General features: G+C 45.3%; 1 protein-coding gene across 1 annotated transcript in view; it reads left to right on the top strand.

The window, feature by feature from the left end:
* The window catches only part of cps1 (carbamoyl-phosphate synthase 1), a 164,164-nt gene that overhangs the window by 61,735 nt on the left and 86,812 nt on the right, over nt 1-15,617 (top strand). The window contains exons 10-13 of the mRNA XM_033024205.1: nt 365-506; nt 8,325-8,402; nt 14,564-14,662; nt 15,186-15,281. Coding sequence (XP_032880096.1) covers nt 365-506; nt 8,325-8,402; nt 14,564-14,662; nt 15,186-15,281 — 415 coding nt within the window. The remainder of the gene's footprint in view (nt 1-364; nt 507-8,324; nt 8,403-14,563; nt 14,663-15,185; nt 15,282-15,617) is intronic.

The raw sequence follows: 15,617 nt of genomic DNA, 5'->3' as shown, positions 1-15,617 counted from the left end.
CTTCTGTAAATTGCCCCTGGTGGTTTGGGTAAGTGGGATAACATAGAACTAGTGTGAACGGGTGATTGATGGTTGGCGTGGACTCGGTGGGTTCAAGGGTCTGTTTCCATACTGTACCTTTCAATCAATTAAATACATTATTCAAAATCCTGCCATGGCTTGGCCTCTTTATTCAGGAGGTCGAATCCGTACCTTTAGTGGTCTTGCGACAGTTCAGTGTTGTCCACTGGCCATAGAAATGGAGCAGGCAATTGTTACAAGCAGTTTACACTATAATTGGAAAATAATATTGTTGTGAAGTACTTAGATTTTCTGATGGATATTACAAGTACCTGCCTATCAAACTGTTGGTTGCTTTCCACAGAGGACAGAACCAGCCTGTGCTGAATGTAATGAATGGCCAAGCATTCATTACAGCCCAGAACCATGGATTTGCCATTGATAGTTCAACACTTCCGGATGGTTGGAAACCAATGTTCGTTAATGCCAACGATGGCACCAATGAGGTAAGCATACATTCCCGAGTGAACATAGAATAGAATAGAATAGAATATGTTTATTGTCATTGCACAAAACTGAGCAACGAAATTCCATTTGCTTCTCCTCCGTTAAAAGAAATACAACACAACAACCAATACACATATGTACAGTTAATAGTAAAATAATAGATACATTTTTAAAAAAGTTTAAAAGAATTTAGCGGTATTCCTCGAAGTTACTTCTTGCTTCCCAGTGTTCACTATTGGAGTTAAACATGTACTAATGCAGAAAGTGTCGTATTACTGTTATGTAATGTGTTATTCATGTAATTCCGCACAGCTGGTCTGGCTTAAGGCTTCAAGGAGGTAACTGCATATGATGGGTGCAGGGATGAATCTTTTTCTGCACTCACCAGGAATCACAATCCTCGAATAAAGGGCAGACCATTTCAAACTGAGATGACGAAAATGTGTTCTCCAAAATCTATTGTATTCACTGCCTGTGGAGGCTCGCACATGGATTGCATTTGAAACACAATTTGATAGATTTACTGAAATTAAAAGAATGAAAAGATATAGGGTTGGTGCAGAAAAACGGTGGTGATTTTTAATTAGCCATGATTGTGAATGGCGGAGCAGCCAGGAGGAGTACCCTGTACCCAGGTGTGAGCAGTCCCACAGTGTTCTTTTATTAATGTGTGTGGGTGGACCTTCTTTGCTCTGGTGTTCTTTTTTTCCTTTTTTGTGCCCAGCTGTCCTTCCAAGAATTCTAGCTGTTGCATGCTGGCACTGCTCAGATTCAGATTCAGATTCAGATTCAATTTTAATTGTCATTGTCAGTGTACAGTACAGAGACAACGAAATGCATTTAGCATCTCCCTGGAAGAGCGACATAGCAAATGATTTGAATAAATAATAATAAGTGTCCGGGGGGGGGGGGGGGGGTGATTGGCAGTCACCGAGGTACGTTGTTGAGTAGAGTGACAGCCGCCGGGAAGAAGCTGTTCCTGGACCTGATGGTTTGGCAACGGAGAGACCTGTAGCGCCTCCCAGATGGTAGGAGGGTAAACAGTCCATGGTTGGGGTGAGAGCAGTCCTTGGCGATGCTGAGCGCCCTCCGCAGACAACGCTTACTTTGGACAGACTCAATGGAGGGGAGCGAGGAACCGGTGATGCGTTGGGCAATTTTCACCACCCTCTGCAATGCCTTCCGGTCGGAGACAGAGCAGTTGCCATACCATACTGTGATGCAGTTGGTAAGGATGCTCTCGATGGTGCAGCGGTAGAAGTTCACCAGGATCTGAGGAGACAGATGGACCTTCTTCAGTCTCCTCAGGAAGAAGAGACGCTGGTGAGCCTTCTTGATCAGAGTTGAGGTATTGTGGGTCCAAGAGAGGTCATCGGAGATGTTGACTCCCAGGAACCTGAAGCTAGAAACACGTTCCACCTCCGTCCCGTTAATGTGGATGGGGGTGTGCGTGCCGCCCCTGGACTTCCTGAAGTCTACAATGAGCTCCTTGGTCTTCTTGGAGTTAAGGGCCAGGTTATTGTCAGCGCACCATGCTGCTAAGTGCTGGACCTCCTCCCTGTAGGCCGACTCATCGTTGTTGCTGATGAGGCCAATCACCGTTGTATCATCTGCATACTTGATGATGGTGTTAGTACCATGTACAGGTGTGCAGTCATAGGTGAAGAGGGAGTAGAGGAGGGGGCTCAGCACACAGCCCTGTGGAACGCCGGTGTTCAGGGTGAGGGTTGAAGAGGTGTGCTTGTCTAACCTAACAGACTGGGGTCTGTTGGTTAGAAAGTCCAGTATCCAGTTGCAGAGGGAGGGGTCGATGCCCAGGTTACCGAGTTTGGTGATCAGTTTTGATGGTATAATGGTGTTGAATGTTGAGCTGTAATCGATGAACAACATTCTTACGTAAGTGTCTCTGTTGTCGAGGTGGGAGAGGGCGGAGTGAAGTGCCGTTGAGATGGCATCCTCCGTACTCCTGTTCTTGCAGTAGGCAAACTGATAGGGATCCAGTGTGGGGGGTAGGCATCTTTTGAGGTGTGCCAGGACCAGCCTCTCGAAGCACTTGGTGATGGATGGGGGTAAGTGCAACTGGGCGGAAGTCGTTGAGGCTTGCCGCAGTGGAGTGTTTTGGCACTGGCACGATGGAGGTGGTTTTAAGGCACGTGGGGACAACTGCTTGGGCAAGTGACAGGTTGAAGATGTCAGTCCAGACGTCTGTCAGCTGCGCAGCACAGGCCCTGAGCACGCGCCCGGGGATGCCGTCAGGGCCAGCAGCTTTATGTGCATTAGTCCTACTCAGTGCCACGAATACGTCGTAGGGGGTGAGTGTGAGGGGTTGGTGATCGGCAGGTAGCACAGCCTTGATGGCTGTCTCTAGATTGTCCCTGTCGAAGCGGCCATAGAAGTGATTAAGCTCCTCAAGGAAGGAGGCGTCGCTGGATGTGGGGGTAGTGTTGGAGGGTCTGTAGTCCGTGATGGCCTGGATGCCTTGCCACATGCGTCGGGGGTCGGAGTTGTTGTTGAAGTGCTCCTCAATCCTGAGCTTATGGCAGTGCTTGGCCTTCTTGATGCCCCTCTTCAGGTTAGCCCTGGCTGAACTGCAGGCTCGAGCATCGCCTGACCTGAAAGCGGTGTTCCGTGCTTTCAGCAGTAGCCTGACCTCGCTGTTCATCCATGGCTTCTGATTTGGGAGTATATGGTCACCTGTTTGAGGGAGGTGACACTATTGATGGTGGAGTTTATAAAGTCCAGAACAGAGGATGTGTAGGAATCAATGTCCGTGTGGGAGTCAAGGGTGGCCTGGGCTGCAAACGCCTTCCAGTCAGTGTTTCCAAAACACTGCTGAAGTGTGAAGTCCGCTTCCTCTGACCAGACTTTAACTGTCCTCACAGTTGGTTTAACCCGTCTGATGAGTGGGGAGTACTTAGGGAGCAGGAACAATGAGACGTGATCAGACTGACCAAGGTGGGGGAGGGGGATGGCTTTGTAAGCTTCAGCCATGTTGGTGTAGACTTTGTCCAGTGTCTTGTCTACTCTAGTGGGGAAGGAGACATGTTCTGCATTCTCTGCATTCTCTCGACACAGTCTTATCACCAGCTGATCACTTTGCCACTTAACCATAGTCTGTTCAGTGTTCAGATAGTGTATCTATTCTCTGTTGGTTTCGGGCTGATGGAAGTTTGAGAAATAGTTTGGGTTGTGGTCTTGGAAGGATTTGAAATCAAGAACAATGACTGAAGATTATAGGGATTGCCATCTTGGACCCCAAAACTGTGCAGCCACCTCAATCTATAAACTCATGGTCTGGCATATTCCTGTCTCAGTCATACCAACCGAGACAGGATCAACCCTAGCTCAATGAGGAATGCAAACGGACATGATTGGAGCAGCACCAAGCACATCTTAAATGTGGTGTTGACAAACTCCAGGGAAGCTGTAATGTAGAACGGCATGCATGCTAACAAAACAGCATGCAATAAACAGTACTATGTAATTGTGCAATCAATGGGTTAGATGAAGGCTGTGCATTCTATCACCCCGAGTCTTGAGCAATGGTGAACAGTTAGACAATTCATGGAAGAAGATCCCCATCCACGGTGATGATGAGACAAAGGTGAAGCATTTGTCTAGACAGAGACAAAGCTGAAACATTCACACCCATGATCAGCAGGAAGTGCCGAATAGATGATCCATCTTGGTTGCTTCTTGAGATCCCCATCATCGTAGAAGCAAGTTCTATACACTTCACTTGATGTCAAGAAACAGCTGCGATCATTGGATATAATAAACGAGACATCATCCCGTGCATAGTACTGAAGGCCTGTGTTCCAGACTAGCTCTACCTCTGACCCTGCCATTGCAAAACACTGGCATCTACTTAGCAATGCGGAAAATTGCGTAGATATATAATGTTCACAAAAAGCAGATCAAATCTATTCTGGCTAATTACTGTTCAATTTCAATCACCAGTTCAGTGATGGAAGCTATGGTCACTGGTCAAGTGGCATTTGCTCACCAATAATCTGCTCATTGATGCCCAATTTGGCCTAATAGCTCCAGTCCTCATCAAACCCTGATTCTAATATAAAGATGAGGTGAGAGTGATTACATTTGACACAAAGGCAACATTTGACAGATAATGGCAATGGCACTAGGTAGCCATGGTAAAATTGTATTCATTGGACAGCAAAGAGAAAACGCTCCCATGGTAGGAGTGATAACTTGTACAAAGGAAGATGTGGTGGTTGCCAGAGTTCAACTGCACCAGCCACAGGAAATTGCAGGGGTTCATCAGGGTAGTGTCCCAAATCCAATCATCTTTCACTGCTTCATCCAACAAGGTCAGAAGTAGAAATATTCACCAATTGCATAATGTTTAATTCAATTTAAAACTCCTCAGTAGCTGAAGTAGCCCATGCCTCCATGTGCAACATAACAATCATACATTGGCTAACAAGTCCTATACAGTAGTAGCTTTAGTTTAGTTTAGAGATACAGCGTGGAAACAGACCCTTCGGCCCACCGGGTCTGTGCCAACCAACGATCCTACACCCACTAGGGGCATTTTTTTTACATTTACCAAGCCAATTAACCTACAAACCTGTACGTCTTCGGAGTTTGGGAGGAAACCGAAGATCACGGAGAAAACCCACGCAGGTCACGGGGAGAACGTACAAACTCCGGACAGACAGCACCCATAGTCGGGATCGAACCCGGTTCTCCGGCACTGCCTTCGCTGCAAGGCAGCAACTCTACTGCTGCGCCACTGTGACCGCCCTGAGCTCTGTATCTTATATATCTTGGCAGGCAGATTTTCTTGTGTAGCGAAGGATGGTTGAAATTAGATTGCCAAGGGTGTGGATCCAAAGCGATAGTGAAGCAGATAAGAGACTGGAAGTTAATACTAATATCAGCAATATCAGGGTCAGCAAGACAAGCAGGAACATGACAGGGAGCGAGGAAAGGCTGCTGGATTATATTGCAACTATTTCAACGCCAGACACCTGACAGACATGGGCGTGGATAGGTATGTGGAACTGGGAGATTATAGTCATAACAGGGTAATGTCTAAAAGAGGAATGGGAACAGGCATCTTAATGTTCCATGGTACAGGTGCTATAGGCTGGAGAGTGGAGGAGGAATAGGGGAGGAGGGGAAGATTGCATTTTTCATTAAGTCGGTCATCATGGCGGTTGTCCATGACCAAATTTCCAAGGGATCATTTAGTGAGGCTTAATGGAAGGAGCTTAGAAATAAGTGGATGAAAATTTTGTTGTGAAGGTAAAATTGACACCCCCCCAAGCAGTCGATGGGAACTGGAGGAATAAATATGCATGAAGATAATGGAGAGTTGCAAGAATAATCAGCTTGTCATAGTAAGGTAGTTTAACTTCTTAATGAGGTGGGGCTGCTATAGTGTTATGGATGGAACTTTGAGTGTGCTTGGATAAGTTTCTACAGGCAATATAATGAGGGACCACTGTGGGCACAAAATGCTGGAGTAACTCAATGGGTCAGGCAGCATTTCTGGAGGGAAGGAATGGGTGACGTTTCGGGTCGAGACCCTTCTTCAGACCTGACTCGAAGCGTTACCCATTCCTTCTCTCCAGAGATGCTGCCTGACCTGCTGAGTTACTCCAGCATTTTGTGTCTACCTTCGATTTAAACCTGCATCTGCAGTTCTTTCTTACACATAATGAGGGACCTACTGGAGATGGGACACACCTACTCAGAGCCATGCAGTATCTCAACGAACTCCTCCAGTAGCTCGTTCCACACATCCACCATCGTTCGTGTAAAAAAAAAAAGTTACCCCTCAGCCCTTGTCTATCGAAATGCATGTACAGTGCCCTCCATAATATTTGGGACAAACACCCACCAACTGAACTACAAAACTGCAGTTCTTTAGGGTGTGGGAGGAAACTGGAGCACCTAGAGGAACACTATACGATCAAAGGGAGAACATGCAAACTCCACACAGACAGAACCTGAGGATTGATCCCAGTTCTCTGGTGCTGTGAGGCAGCAGAACTATCTGCTGTGCCACTGCGCCTTCCTAGATAGGCAGCTCCGGAAGGGTACGGTGCCCTCCATAATGTTTGGGACAAGACCCATCATTTATTTATTTGCCTCTGTACTCCACAATTTGAGATTTGTAATTAAACAAATCACATGTAGTTAAAGTGCATATTGTCAGATTTTATTAAAGGGCATTTTTATACATTTTGGTTTCACCATGTAGAAATTACAGCTGTGTTTATACATAGTCCCCCCATTTCAGGGCACCATAATGTTTGGGACACATGGCTTCACAGGCGTTTGTAATTACTCAGGTGTGTTTAATAGCCTCCTTAATGCAGGTATAAGAGAGCTCTCAGCACCTATTTTTTCCTCCAGTCTTTCTGTCATCTTTGGAAACTTTTATTGCTGTTTATCAAGATGAGGACCTAAGTTGTGCCAATGAAAGTCAAAGAAGCCATTATGAGACAGAAACAAGTATAAAACTGTTAGAGACATCAGCCAAACCTTATGCTTACCAAAATCAACTGTTTGGAACATCATTAAGATGAAAGAGAGCACTGGTGGGCTTACTAATCGCAAAGGGACTGGCAGGCCAAGGAAGACCTCCACAGCTGATGACGGAATAATAAGAAAGAAAAATCCCCAAACACCTGTCTGACAGATCAGAAACACTCTTCAGGAATCAGCTGTGGATTTGTCAATGACCACTGTCCGCAGAAGACTTCATGAACAGAAATATAGAGGCTACACTGGAAGATGCAAATCACTGGTTAGCCGCAAAAATGGGATGGCCAGGTTACAGTTTGCCAAGAAGTACTTAAAAGTGCATCCACAGTTCTGGAAAAAGTGCGATTAGTAAGCTCACCTAAGTTCTGGAAAAAGGATTTGTGGACAAATGAGACGAAGATTAACATATCAGAGTGATGGTAAAAGCAAAGTATGGAGGAGAGAAGGAACTGGCCCAAGATCCAAAGCATACCACATCATCTGTGAAACACGGAGGTGGGGGTTATGGCCTGGGCATGTATGACTGCTGAAGGTACTGGTTCAGCATAATGAATTCTGAAATATACAGACACATCCTATCTGCTCAAGTTCAAACAAATGCTTCAAAACTCATTGGCCAGTGGTTCATTCTACAGCAGGAAAATGATCCCAAACATACTGCTTAAGCAACAAAGGAGTTTTTCAAGGCTAAAAAATAACCAATTCTTGAGTGGCCAAGTTAATCACCCGATCTGAACACAATTGAGCATGCCTTTTACGTGCTGAAGAGAAAACTGAAGGGGACAAGCCCCCAAACAAGCATAAGCTAAAGATTGCAGCAATACGGGCCTGGCAGAGCATCACCAGAGAAGACACCCAGCAACTGGTGATGTCCATGAATCGCAAAGGATATGCAACAAAATACTAAACATGATTACTTTTATTTACATGACATTGCTGTGTCCCAAACATTATGGTGAAATTGAAATGGGGGGGGGGGGGGGGGGGGGGGGGGGACTATGTTTAAACACAGCTGTAATTTCTACATGGTGAAACCAAAATGTATAAAAATGTCCTTTAATAAAATCTGACAATGTGCACTTTAACCACATGTGATTTTTTTTTTCTCTGTTACAAATCTCAAATTGTGGATTACAGAGGCAAATAAATAAATGATGGGTCTTTGTCCCAAACATTATGGAGGGCACTGTATAATATGGAGGGAACTGAAGAAACCGTGAGTAAATTATGTAACATGTACTTAATACTGGAATGTGAATTCCATAAATGAAAACCAATGTTAACATTTTCTCTTTCAGGGAATCGTTCATGAGAGCAAGCCGATCTTCACTGCACAATTCCATCCAGAGGCGAAGGGAGGGCCAACAGATACCGAGGTATAGAAAACATTTTCTTTTCATTGCAGTTAGGAGGTCAAATGACATTGCTTACTAGGATTCAGAGTTTCAAGTGTGAGTGAGAGGAAACCAAATACAAACAACAGCATTTTTTCAGACTAACTAATGGGAAGAGAAACCGAACAGCATCAGGCCTTGCCAGGGTAATCCAGGAGTTTGGGTCTAAAATTAGAGCTTTAATCTTGCAGCCCTAGGAACAACTTGAGCATAGTACCAGTAGCACTTATAGTACTTGTATAAATAAACAAACTGCCGAAGGAACTCAGCGGGTTATGTCATGACGAACACACATTACCTGTTCTTCCAGTTACAGCTGTTGTCAAACGTGACCCAATACATTTAATGATGTATTCTCACATAACTACTCATTACCCACTGGCGACACTGGAAGCTGTGCATTGACAGATCTGTCCCCACTAGTATCTGTCTCCTCTGCATCTGCGGAGGGAAATAGAGAGGTAATGTTCTGGGATGGAGACACTTTGGGAATCGGACCCTTTTTCAAGGCTAGTCATGGGATAACACTGGGATAAAGTACATTGCCATATCTCGAAGGCCTGACCTTTCGGGAGGGGTTGAGCAGGCTAGGACTTTATTCCTTGGAGCGCAGGAGGATGAGGGATGATCTTATTGAGGTGTATAAGCTAATGACTCCTCTTCAATGTGGAAGGGCTGACAAGAAATCACCAGCTACAAGAGGGATGATCTTAGGTTAGTTTAGAGATACAGCACGGAAACAGGCCCTTCGGCCCACCGGGTCCACGCCGACCAGCGATCCCCACATATTAACACCATCCTGCACCCACTAGGGACAATTTTTACATTTACCAAGCCAATTAACCTATAAACCTGTATGTCTTTGGAGTGTGGGAGGAAACCAAAGATCTCGGAGAAAACCCACGCTGATCACGGGGCGAACGTACAAACTCCGTACAACCAGAACCCATAGTCGGGATCGAACCCGGGTCACTGGCGATGCATTCGCTGTAAGGCAGCAACTCTACTGCTGCGCCACCATGACCGCCCTCCTGTTATAGAGGGGTATAAGCTAATGACTCATCTTCAGTGTGTCCCCCCCCACTCCTGGGACAATAGTCAGCTGACCAACGACCTGGACAATGTTTACCCCCTCTACCCTTAACCTCTGTGCCGAAGAACTGGCACCAGTCTACACAGACATTTTCAATCAGTCCCTGCAAACCTGCACTCTCCCTGCCTGGTTCAAAGTCTCCACTATTGGTCCTGTACCTAAAAAGCCAAGGATTACTTGTCTTAATGACTACAGGCCTGTGGCACTGACCTCTGTAATCATGAAAACCCTTGAAAGACTTGTGCTGGCCCACATGAAAAGTATCACTAACCTCTGCTGGACCCCCTGCAGTTTGCACATCAGTGGATGATGCAGCCAACCTAGGCCTGCACTTCATCCTTCAGCACCTAGACCGCCAGGGAACCTATGCAAGGGTTCTGTTCGTGGATTTTCGCTCTGAATTCAACACCATTGTGCCGGAGTTGGTACACTCCAAACTCTCCCAGTTGACTGTGCCTGAACCCCTCTGTCAGTGGTTCACCATCTTCCTGGCAGACAGGAAGCAGCATGTGAGGCTGGAAAAGTACATCGCGGACCCGCTGACCCTCGGCATAGGAGCATCGCAAGGCTGCGTACTCTCCACTCTCCTTTACTCTCTACACCAACAACTGCAACTCCACAGACTCTTCTGTCAAACTTCTCAAATTTGCAGACGACACAACCCTTTAGGCTTCAGGAGAGCTCCTCTTCCCCACCCCCCACTTATCATCAACACCACTGCAGTCACATCTGTGGAGTCATTTAAGTTCCTTGGAACCATCATCTCCAGGGACCTTAAATGGGAAGCAACCATCGACTCCACAGTCAAAAATGCCCAATAGAGGATGTACTTCCTACAGCAGCTGAGGAAACACAACCTGCCACAGGCAATGTTGGTTCAGATTTACACTACCATCATAGTCTGTCCTCACCTTCTCCATCATGGTCTGGTTTGGCTCAGCCACCTAGCATGACATCCAAAGGCTGCAGCGCCTCGTTCGATCAGCTGAGAAAGTTGTTGGCTGTACCCTCCCCCACCCCCCCCCCCCCCCCCCCCAATTGACGAACTGTACACTGCAAGGGCCAGGAAGCGAGCGGGTAAGATCATCTCTGACCCCTCTCCCCCTGGCCACAAATTTGAAGTACTTCCGTTGGGGAGGGAACTCTGGACTATCAAAGCCTCCACAGCCATACATAAAAACCACTTTTTTCATGAGCAGTAGCTCTACTCAACAGCCAAAAGTCTGTAGCCCCTTTTTACTCTGGTACTTTATTTTCATATGTTTAAATTATAATGTGTGTATATACCTATTTGGCGAATAGAGCTTTATTCAATTCAATTCAATGAGGGGAATAGATAGGGTAAATGCAAAGAGTCTTTTACTCAAAGTAGGGGAATCAAGAACCAGGTTTAAGGTAAGGGAGGAAAGATTTAATAGTAACTTGAGGGGCAACTTTTTTTACATAAAGGGTGGTAGGTATATGGAACGAACTGCCGGAGGAGGTAATTGAGGCAGGTACTTTCACAACATTAAAAAAAAACACAATTGGACAGGTACATGGATAGGACAAGTTTAGAGGGTCAAATGCAGGCAGATGGGACATGTTGGTTGGTGTGAGCAAGTTGGGCTGAAAGGCCTGTTTCCACACAGTAGATGAGGAAAAGTGCATTTGTCATTTATCAGATGATTTAATCAGAGCATTGCCTCACCTGGCTGCGCACCTGTTCCTCATTAAGTTGTATATCTGTCACTCCCTTGGCGACAGAGTCCATCTGACACTCCAGTGTAGAATCTACATCGGTGACAATTGACATTGTCTTTATAGATCTCTGTTGCTGATGTTTAGTGTTTATCTGACACTGTTAGATTCTGTTTGATGCTGTTATTAATGGTGATTGTACAAGAAATAACCTCTATAAGGGTTTGTTTTGATTCCAAGTTGAGAATGTGGAACAATGCTTTAAAGGAATAATAACTATGAATATAATATTGGCTGAGGAACAGAAAGCAAAGTTTAGTGACATAGAAAGTAGTACAATACAGCACAAGAAGAGGCCCTTCAACCCACAATGTCTGTGCCTAACATGATGCTAAGACTATTTATCTACCTGCACTTCATCCATATCCCTTTGTCATCCCTGCATATTCATATGGCCATCCAAATGTTTCTTAAATGCCACTATCATATCAGATTCAACCACCAAACGCAGCAGCACATTCCAGGCACTCACCAACATCTGTGTAATAAGATTTCCCTGCACATCTCCGTTAAACTTTACCCCTCTCACCTTGAAGCTATTCCCTCTACTATTTGTTTTTTCCATCCTTGGAAAAAGGTTCTGACTGTCTACCCTATCCACAGTGCCCTCCATAATGTTTGGGACAAAGACCCATCATTTATGTATTTACCTCTGTACTCCACAATTTGAGATTTGTAATAGAAAAGAAATCACTGATGGTTAAAGTGCACATTGTCAGATTTTAATAAAGGCCATTTTTATACATTTTCGTTTCACCATGTAGAAATTACAGCAGTGTTTATACATAGTCCCCCCATTTCAGGGCGCCATAATGTTTGGGACACATGGCTTCACAGGTGTTTGTAATTGCTCAGGCGTTTGTAATTGCCTCCTTAATGCAGGTATAAGACAGCTCTCAGCACCTCGTCTTTCCTCCAGTCTTTCCATCACCTTTGGAAACGTTTATTGCTGTTTATCAACATGAGGACCAAAGTTGTGCCAATGAAAGTCAAAGAAGCCTTTATGAGACAGAAACAAGAATAAAACTGTTAGAGACATCAGCCAAACTGTTTGGAACATCATTAAGAAAAAAGAGAGCACTGGTGAGCTTACTAATCGCAAAGGGACTGGCAGGCCAAGGAAGACCTCCACAGCTGATGACAGAAGAATTCCATCTATAATAATAATAATAATAATAATAATAAAGATAACCTCCCAAACACCTGATGAGATGAAGATCAACTTATATCAGAGTGATGGCAAGAGCAAAGTACGGTGGAGAGAAGGAACTGCCCAAGATCCAAAGCATACCACCTCATCTGTGAAACACGGCGGTGGGGTTATTATGGCCTGAGCATGTATGGCTGCTGTAGGTACTGGCTCACTTATCTTCATTGATGATACAACTGCTGATGGTAGTAGCATAATGAATTCTTAAGTATATAGACACATCCTATCTGCTCAAGTTCAAACAAATGCCTCAAAACGCATTGACCAGCGGTTCATTGTACAGCAACACAATGAGCCCAAACATACTGCTAAAGCAACAAATGAGTTTTTCAAAGCTAAAAAATGGTGAATTCTTGAGTGGCCAAGTCAATCACCTGATCTGAACCAAATTGCGCATGCCTTTTATATGCTGAAGAGAAAACTAAAGGGAACTTGCCCCCAAAACAAGCATAAGCTAAAGATGGCTACAGTACAGGCCTGGCAGAGCATCACCAGAGAAGACATCCAGCGACCGGTGATGTCCATGAATCGCAGACTTCAAGCAATCATTATCGGTTGTTCTATTCATTGGATTCCCTTGCATTCAACCTCAAGTACAACACCTCACACTTGCTCAGATTAAATTCCATCTGCCATTTCTCCGCCTCTTTCTGTAGCTGATGTATATCCCGCTTTATACTTTGACAACCTTGCTGACAGTCCACAAGGTGGTGTCATCTTCAAACCTATTGACCAAACTGACTACGTGTCGCTTTACCTCCCCCCTTGACTCCATTCAAGGACCCAAGCAGTCTTTCCAGGTGTGGCAGCGGTTCACCTGCACCTCCTCCAACTTCATCTATTGCATCCGCTGCTCTAGATGTCAGCTGCTCTACATCGGTGAGACCAAGCTTGGGCTTGGCAAGCGCTTCGCCAACACCTCCGCTTGTTTCGCAATAACCAACCTGATCTCCCGGTGGCTCAGCACTTCAACTGCCCCTCCCATTCCGAATCTGACCTTTCTGTCCCAGGTCTCCTCCATGGCCAGAGTGAGGACCACCGTAAATTGGAGGAGCAGCACCTCATATTTCGCTTGGGCAGTTTACACCCCAGTGGTATGAACTAATTGCAGGTAGTCCCTGCTTTCTGCTCCCCTTCTCAGCTTTCCCTCAACCCACTGTCTCTGCCTCTTCCTTTCCTCTTTCCGCCCCCCCCCCCCACCCCCCACCCTCACATCAGTCTGAAGAAGGGTCTCGAAACGTTGCCTATTTCCTTCACTCCATAGATGCTGCCTCACCCGCTGTGTTTCTCCAGCATTTTTGTCTACCTACGTTTACGTTCAAATCATTTGTGATATATATCACAAACAGCGGAGGTACCAGCTCAGATCCCTGCGGAACTCCACTGCTCACACTTCCAGCCTATATACTGTCCTTGTATTGTCCTTATCGGAATATTGTTAGTAAGCCAATATTGAATCCATATGACCAAGTCGGATTAAGAAAAATCACAAGCTTTTTCACACCAAGGGTTGTGGGTGTATGGAACAAGCTGCCAGAGGAGGTTGTTGAAGCAGGTACTATCACAACATTTAAAAACAATTGGACATGTACATGGATAGGAAAGGTTTAGGATATGGGCCAAACACAGGCAGGTGGGACTAGTGTAAATGAGGCATCTTGGTCGGCATGGGCAAGTTAGGCTCAATGGCCATTTCCAAGCTTTATGGGCCCATATCACAAACTTTGTACATGTGGTGAAAAATGAAAAGTGTGGTAACCGATCACTTGGGATGTCGTCTGGTGAGCTCAACAGACACGTGGCAGATATAGTTCAATGCAGAAGTGTGTGGGTGAGTTGCAATGATCTGAGGGCACAGGTTGCAAGGATGCCAAATGTGAATTTCACAGCAACGTTCTGAATGAAGTTCAATAAACAAAAGCAAGGGGATTTTGTAATGTTTTGTGATGAGAACATGAGACTGGGGTTGGATTTGGATTGGATTTGGACTGTATGTAGGCATGATCCAGGACAGGCTGGAGATAGTATATTCAATTAGTTTTTCTCTTGTGAGTTTGCATCAGGTTTCTGACGTACTCATCCTTCATCTCTCTCTTTCAGTTCCTGTTTGATGCTTTCATCTCGCTGATAAAAAAGGGTAAAGGTACCAGCGTTGCATCAGTTATGCCACCAGTGCCTGCTGTCCCCAAGAGATTGGAGGTAGGTTTCACTTAATTAGTGATATCAATGGAAATTAACCCATAGATTACAATTGAACTGGAGGGGGGGCAATATCCTTGCTGGACGATAGACACAAAAAGCTGGAGTAATCAAGTGGGTCAGCCAGCATTTCTGGAGCGAAGGAATGGGTGACTTTTCGGGTCGAGACTCTTCGTCAGACTGAAAGTCATGGGAAAGGGAAACGAGAGATATAGACAATCATGTGGAGAGACATAGAACAATGAATGAAAGATATTTCCAAAAAGTAACAATAAGGGAAACAGGCCATTGTTAGCTGTTTGTTGGGTGAAAATGAGAAGCTGGTGTGACTTGGGTGGGGGAGGGATGGAGAGTGAGGGAATGCCAGAGTTACTTGAAGTTAGAGAAATCAATATTCATACCACTGGGCTGTAAGCTGCCCAAGCGAAATATGAGATGCTGTTGCTCCAATTTGCGTCCAAATCAATTTGCGGTTCTTGCCCCATCCCTGTGATGTTTCATGATGTTCTTTTACTGGTTTCAGGTTTCCAAGGTCCTGGTCTTGGGTTCAGGTGGTCTCTCCATTGGCCAGGCCGGCGAGTTTGATTACTCTGGATCACAGGCGGTCAAAGCTTTGAAGGTAATGGTAATTTTATATGCTTCAGGTGACATAATTCAGGGCATGCAGCTTCTAATAGCTTGCTCAAGCAGCGCCTCTTCATGTATGTGCCCAGACACAGGATGAAAGATGGAGGCAATGGCACTCACTGGGTGTAGGTATGTTGCAAAGCCTACCTGAAGCGTCGCTGAAAATCTGTCGCTGCGGGTGTGCGCGATTTTGGCGCCGTTTAGAGGGGGCGGGTTTAAAACGCGATTTTCTCTAGGCTGTTCAAATCGAAGATGTTCAGCCTAGTTAATTATTAACGAAAAATCGCTGAAAGACCCCGTCGCAAAAGCTATTATTAGTTTTAAAGGC

This window comes from Amblyraja radiata, chromosome 7 (genome assembly GCF_010909765.2).
Source record: "Amblyraja radiata isolate CabotCenter1 chromosome 7, sAmbRad1.1.pri, whole genome shotgun sequence".
Classification (NCBI taxonomy): domain Eukaryota; kingdom Metazoa; phylum Chordata; class Chondrichthyes; order Rajiformes; family Rajidae; genus Amblyraja; species Amblyraja radiata.
This window is presented reverse-complemented; position numbering and strand designations above follow the sequence as displayed.